Below are 7,599 nucleotides of genomic sequence, written 5' to 3' on the forward strand. Positions count from 1 at the left end.
GGAAATGAAAAATACTTTATGATAATTTATTGTTTTGGTTTTCTAAACCTAATTCCTCACTCTTTACATTAATCCCAATGCCAGCTATTCTTAGTCAATACTTTCTCTTTCTACATGAACCAACGTGGATTATTTAAACCAGATTGTGACTCAAAGGAGGATGCTCATGGAGGATTCATGAAAATATAATACATAACATAATATACATACTACAAAAACTGTAAATTGAATATCATGAATGGAAAATAGTGTCAGTGGAGGATGTATTCCTTAAAGCTATTTTGCTTTTGCAAACTTACTGGTGTACAAGTCATTCTATGTCATATTATATTGTTGTAACATGATTTTACAATGTTATCATAATCCCTCACAAATATTCAATGAATGTGTGTTCTTGGGCAATACATTAATTCTTTAGAAATTACATAAATACTGTTTTGGGGCATTTACTTTAGCAACAATGACAAAATACATACAAAAGAAACAGTAACAAAATAGTATCTCAATTACAACCACCTTTATAGAAAGAATATGTTTTATTCTGGTGGAACAAACAGAGCTATACCATTCCTGATATCTATGAAATGTATATCTGGATTTTCTTGGAAATATTCAACTTTTAAGGTAACTGCCCTTTTCCCAAACGTATCCCACAAGTTGACACACCAAAGCAAGTACAAGACAAATGCCTGTTTGTAAAAGATACAAAACTGGGTTTGCGGCATTCAATAAAGTTTACGTTGTACCGCAGCCTAGTTAGGTTGCATTGACAGTACTCACTTGATTGGAAGTCACAGTTTATCTTCCTGACATGCATGCCCTTCCAAACATCAGGATTCCAATTATATTGTTCATGTACATGGCATGTAACTTGTCTCCATGTATTTTGTGAATTGTAACATGTTTGCAACATTGTAATATGTTTTAAATGACAATGATGAGGATATATACTTTTATTTTGTTGTATTTGTGCTACAGCAAGCTTGTAAGCAAACACATTTAAGATATAAAAGCTATCAGATGTATGATTGTATGACGTATGAAGTACGAAGATATTATGTGCAACCTTAAGCAGTGTACAGTTGGTACAGTGTACTCAATCACCAATGTTTACGCAACACCACCCCTTATAATTTTTGACCTCACATCTCCCCCTTGTGCTGACAGTTTGGTGCTACATAAGGTGCAGATTTGATGCCAACTGACTGTTTTTTGTGTGTGGATATCCTCATTGAGAATTGTTTTTGCTGCATACTCTAGTTGTGCAGTGTGTATCTATGCAGCACGCAGGCTCCTTTTTAGTGAGAGGGAGAGAGAGGGTGAGTTGTGAGAATATTTGTTAGACTGGTTTCCTTTATTTTATTTGCTGTCCGACACTTAAGATTTGCAGTGATACATTTTAGAAGTGTTGTGGATCAACTTACAAGATCACAGCTTGTTTGACAAAGCCTAATGTGTCACAAAGGAATGTGCATTAATGACTTTACTGTTTTAATGTGATGCCCTCGTTTAGCTTATATTATAGGAAGATATAATTTATGATTGAGGCCCTTCTCTTGATATATTACCAAGTAAAACAACAATGGATCTTAAATGATAATCAAGGAAAGGTGAAATACCAGCAATATGCAATTAACTGTTATTTGGCCAGTATAGGTTCCAATTATTGAATCATAACTTTGTAGTTCGATCAAAATCGTAATTACAAGTGCTCATCTTCAGGCTGTCTGAAAGAATATGTGCATCGTGCGATTTCTGCAAGACAACTGCGTTTAATGGTCAAATGACTAGTCATTTTGGAGGACAAGATTGCAATCCACAAGAGTACCTTATTCGTATCACCTTCACAGTTTGTGAGACTGCAGCACAGTCCGTAGTGACCCAAAGTATCCACTGGGGGACGATCAAGTCCTGCCTTCGCTGCTGTACACCCTCTACATGGTCGAGGCAAAGCACTTCAATAACACGCACAATGGGAAATAGGGAAGGTATGGGCTGCAGGCAGATGTGTAATGCTCTGACTTACCGTGGGCTATTTTACATATCAACATAAACTTTTATTGATTCTCACCACGATGCTGCATATCTGTATGGCTTAAGGTTTTCAAAGGCTACCTATTTTCGTTGCCTGCACACCTGCTTTTTGTTGCTGCCAGACAGCATATATGCAGCGGTGCATCGTTTTTCGGAAAGGGGGGCGACACTCAAGGGGTGATAGATCCTGTTGAATTGAAACAAGACAACGTCGAGACGAGTCCAAAAGTGTCATTCCTCGAGTGCAAAGAGCACGGATGTACAGGTGATATTTTCGCCGGCTGGTTGCGTCGAGGGATTTTAATACTCCCAAAACAAGACTAGAATTTGGGTATCCCAACGAATTGCATCTGTGCCTACCTCCCGTATATTTTTGTTGGAGGCTTGGACGATTTTGTTTAGCCATTATTGAATATGTAAGTTGAAAATTAATGAATGATACGGTATACATTCTTTGATAAAAACGTGGACAATTACGTGCGTAATGTTTACAGACATGCTGTTGCATGAGTGGTTCATGAGTGGTTCATGCTTGTCTCCTGTTGCCGTTGTAGTCAATACTAATACGCATGTATAGCCTATATATGTTAATATAGTTATTAATGCTATTAATATATATGTTCTTTACTACTATCCCAACGATTTGTATGTTGTTGTTTTTTAACCGTAATGCAAGATGTGCGTAGGGATTCAATTGCCTAACAGTTGGTATTAATTTCAATATTATTTAACCAAGCTTTCGTCTCTTCCTTTCAGATGATAAAGACGTCTGACGAATAAAGTCGTTTCACTCCATAGAGAAAATGCAAGATAAAAGGGCCAGATCTTTCATCACTTAAGATGGCATCCAGGAGTGACCACGAAGAGGCAAAAATGATGTATTTCTGCAAGTTAGCCACAAGAGAGGCACCAAATAAGTCAATCTGATGAGATATTGACCAGGATATCAGCCAGTGGTATACAACGTAAAAGGAACAGTAAACTCATTGGAAATAGTAAAGCTTTAAATAATATGGTTCATGCTTGGATCTCATAATGATGTCATAAATATTTCAGGCGTGTATACGGAAAATACGTCGTGTATCAAATAATGGGCATGGATTGTAATCTAAAATAGACATGTAATTATACTCATGAAACTGAACTAATTTACCCCTCACCCTCACAGGTGCCTCACCTGTCAATGAACATCAGCCACCCTGTGCGTCCTAGGCTGCAACTTGTTAGGTTGACTTGCATGCGCGTGTCTCCAAAGGGATTATAGTGTTCATTGAAGACTAAATTACTCACCAATCAAAATGGAGTTTGCAATGGTAGGTGCGGATGGAGGGTGCAATAGTCACCTGCCTTATGGCTATACCCAGGCTCGCGCACGGGAGAGGGAGCGCGAGAAGGATCGACAGTCACTAGCACCGGTGGCTGCTGAAGGTGGACCAAATGGAGACGGAGGGGGGTCCTCCAGCCATCTCCTTAACAACCACCAGCAGCATCAGTCTCGCACCGCCTCCTCATCAAATGCCAACAACAGTAGCGGCGGTACCGCCTTGCGCCCCTCCTCCTCACCACCACCACAGCAACACCAACACGAGCCTGAACAGCAAGCTTTCAGAGAACGGAAAAAGCAACGCGGTGTAGGACGCTGGAGAAGGAGTCGCCCGACTCTCGGTGGGGATTTGCGCCACTCAGAGTTGGCGCTGCTCGGATCCGAGGAGGATATTATGATAGAAGAGGAGGAGGCGGAAGGGGCAGAAGAGGAGGACGTGGTAATCAAAAGATCAAGTTTTCCCTGTAATATGGATGATGAAGAGGAGACTGTCTCACTCACAGACAGGCGTCCACAATCAGGATACGAAAATGTTTACAGTGAGTATGGGTGCTGCGAGAGAGTGGTTATCAATGTGTCAGGTCTGAAGTTTGAAACGCAAATGAAGACCCTCACACAATTTCCTGACACTCTCTTGGGAGACCCCGACAAACGAATCAGGTACTTTGACCCACTAAGGAACGAATATTTTTTTGATAGGAACAGACCAAGTTTCGACGCCATTCTTTATTTTTACCAGTCAGGAGGACGATTGAAGAGACCCGTCAATGTACCCTTTGACATCTTCTCAGAGGAGGTCAAGTTCTACGAACTTGGAGAGGAGGCGATGCTGAAGTTTCGGGAGGATGAGGGATTTGTTAAAGAGGAGGAAAAACCATTGCCAGTGGACGAGTTCAAACGTCAAATCTGGCTTCTTTTCGAGTACCCAGAAAGCTCAAGCCCTGCGAGAGGAATTGCAGTCGTGTCAGTTTTGGTTATAGTTATATCCATTGTAATTTTCTGTTTGGAAACTTTACCAGAGTTCAGGGACGAAAAAGAATATCTCCAACCGCGAAACAACTCCACACAACCTGACAATGGATTTACTCCGTTCAACGACCCATTTTTTTTAGTGGAGACGGTATGCATTATTTGGTTTTCCTTTGAGATTACAGTCCGGTTCTTTGCATGTCCAAGCAAAGCTGATTTCTTTAAAAACATTATGAATTCTATAGACATTGTATCCATTTTGCCTTATTTCATAACTCTCGGCACAGACCTTGCTCAACATCAAGGCAATGGGCAGCAGGCAATGAGTTTTGCAATCTTGAGAATAATCCGTCTTGTCAGGGTCTTTCGCATCTTCAAGCTTTCGAGACACTCCAAAGGACTGCAAATCCTCGGACATACTCTCCGTGCCAGTATGAGGGAGCTGGCGCTTCTGATATTCTTCCTCGTAATTGGTGTCATTTTATTTTCAAGTGCAGTTTACTTCGCGGAGGCAGACGAACCCTCGTCCCAATTCACAAGTATTCCTGACGCATTTTGGTGGGCTGTTGTCACCATGACCACGGTCGGATATGGAGACATGAAACCCATAACAGTCGGGGGCAAGATAGTGGGCTCGCTATGTGCCATAGCGGGTGTGTTAACCATTGCACTTCCGGTGCCCGTAATTGTGTCCAATTTCAATTACTTCTACCACAGGGAAACTGACAACGAAGACCAGGCACCGGTTGTTGAAAGCATACCCCCTGGCTGCCCGTATTTCCCAGACTTTCTGAAGAAATTCAAAGGCTCACCCTCTGGGTCTTCTTTGGGCGACAAAGCGGAGTATATGGAAATGGAAGAAGGGGTAACCGAGTCGCTCTGCGGCGTAGACAAACAAAGTCCAAGCAAAGGGAATGGTACAGATATTGGCAGAAAAAATAGTAACTCAAAGTCTTTTCAGACTGATGTGTGACAACTAAAGAATGGAATATTTTTCGTAAACGTGTTTTTCAAATCAAAACTGGTGGTCAGACTCTCAGACATACACGCACGCATGCATTCTCTTGGTTCGTTTCTAACGCCCCTGTTTCTCACACACACGCTCTCTCAATAACACAAGCAATTTTGCTGTAGGCCAATATCTAGTATAAGATGTGTTGTATTTTGCCATGTGGCTGCGTAGATGTATAGGCCCATGGAAAATAGACGCCCAAATCTGCTTTAAGCAAGGAAATCATGACCTAAGGTAGAGGGCCCAAACCTAGCGGGAAAAAAGGTTGCGAGATTGAGACAAAATACAGGCATAAGCATTCGCACTTTATCCGTTTTTTTAGTCAATAATGGAAAGTGAAAAATATATACATCTATCGTTTTGCAGTTATGCAGTAAAGTCACATTATTTTGCACTATTGTAAAAGCATAATTCGACTGTTTAAGGAGTTGGACAGACACTGACATTTTTTATGAGACAGAAACTGAAGGCCATGTGGCAGACTTTCAGACCGAATAGCGGATACTTGTTCGTTTATTTTCACCACGCATCGACAAATATCAATTTGTATTGTGTTAGAATGCCGATGGCTCAGATGCCCCCTTCCCTGTTGAATACAATTTCAAAATTAGTAGCCTAATGAAATTGTAAAACAAAGAGCAAAGATCTTAAGGCGCATGAGCATGACAGGCATTTTTCTTTCCAACGCTCCACAGCCTTGGCAACACAATCCTTAAGGCAAGTGATGCAAGAAAACGTAATCTCAAATAAACATTAGAAGGTCGGCTGAAATTAAGACGTCTATATAGACACATCGAGGGGAAGCACATACGCCATTCTAGTTACTTCACAGACTTATCTGGGAAATTACTCTTTCTCAAGTTTTTATGGATAGGCCTATGCCTTTGGCGACAACAAACCCCGTCCCTTTAAAACCAACTCAAAATGACAATATCCCTTTACGTGTCATGGACGCTGACGAAAACCTATAGCAAAGGACTGTCGTGGAAATGTGTTAACTATCTCGCCCAGTGGACTTGTTGCACAAACTCAACTAAAATTTGAGGACTCGGTCATCCCAGGACTTACAGAAGACCGTAAGGAGTTGGCTGTGTCATCCAAGGTATGTTCACTTTTTCAATTCATTGTTAATATCTCAATGTTTTCAATGTTTCTGCAGGGTCGTGAGATTACCCTTCCATCACCCCGCTATGTGTGGCGTGAGAGGGTGTGAAGGGGCTGAAATGCGTGTCTCACGCAGTGGCGGATTTAGTGATTTGGGGGCCCCAGGCGAAGACAGGTATGGGGCCCCCTTAACTCCTATTCTCACTCTTTTCAATCCATATAATAATTATTAATATAATAATAACTAGCAAGGCTACAATTTCTGGGGAAATTGTGAGGTGTGCTTGCGTAGGTTGCAAATGGGTTAGTTATTCCTGTATATAAAAATGCATAGGCTACTTATTATTTATGAAGATTGCATAGATTTAAAAGCACACATTTGTTGCTGCTCATTTACATATATGTTTGGCACCAACATTGTATGTAGTGCATACATTGACAGAGTTTTAAGAGTGGGAAAATAGGTAGGCCAAGTAGAGCTACCACAGCCTAGTTTCGCATTTCAACCATGTTTCCTGTGATAACAGAACAGATGTTGAGGTTAATAGTCTAATAGTCTCACCAATTGAAAAATTAATCTGGGACTTTTGATTTAGGTAAGGGGAGCGCAGAAAATATTCTGTCGCTGTTTGGCTTCCTAGGTTAAACCGCAGTGGAAATATGTTTCTTACCAGTGTCTCGCGTACAGCGTTGAAGTGAGCTACACTGGTTTAAAACTACAGGTAATGATAATTTTACCAAAAAATCGTTTAGGCTTACTAATGTCATAATAAATAAAAAAACTAACATTCATTTGTAAGGAATGTTTATTTTAACAATTGAAAACCGAAAATAGTTATCACCCTGGCCTCTTTGCCACCGTTAGCTTCACCTTTTGCCACAAAAACTTGATTTACCAAGCTACCAAGACAAACCTTTTGACACCGATGTTGTCTATGTAGTTCAAATATTGAAGGATCCTTAGGGGTGGGAAAATAAACAATAATAATATATGAGAGAGAACAATGGTTGCGCTCTCACTGTAGGCTTGAGCACATCCAATAACTAGAGGGTACAATTTCTGGGGAAATTGTAGGGTGTGCTTGCTAGCGTTGGTTGCAGATGGGTCCATTTACTAATTGTAATTTTTACAACTGATATTACTGTATAATTTATA

General features: G+C 40.6%; 1 protein-coding gene across 1 annotated transcript; it reads left to right on the forward strand.

Moving 5' to 3' along the window:
• Nucleotides 1-3,332: 3,332 nt before the first annotated feature.
• Nucleotides 3,333-5,638, forward strand: kcna4 (potassium voltage-gated channel, shaker-related subfamily, member 4). Its single transcript, XM_084681845.1, has one exon. The coding sequence runs from the start codon at nt 3,333-3,335 to the stop codon at nt 5,298-5,300; it is 1,968 nt and encodes a 655-aa protein (XP_084537971.1). The 3' UTR covers nt 5,301-5,638.
• Nucleotides 5,639-7,599: the final 1,961 nt, after the last annotated feature.

The sequence above is a fragment of the Hypomesus nipponensis genome, chromosome 19 (genome assembly GCF_054491055.1).
Source record: "Hypomesus nipponensis isolate SF chromosome 19, ASM5449105v1, whole genome shotgun sequence".
Lineage (NCBI taxonomy): Eukaryota > Metazoa > Chordata > Actinopteri > Osmeriformes > Osmeridae > Hypomesus > Hypomesus nipponensis.

Excerpts from the sequence above, each read along its gene's own strand:
- kcna4 (XM_084681845.1), top strand. The coding sequence starts at position 3,333 with ATGGAGTTTGCAATGGTAGGTGCGGATGGAGGGTGCAATAGTCACCTG.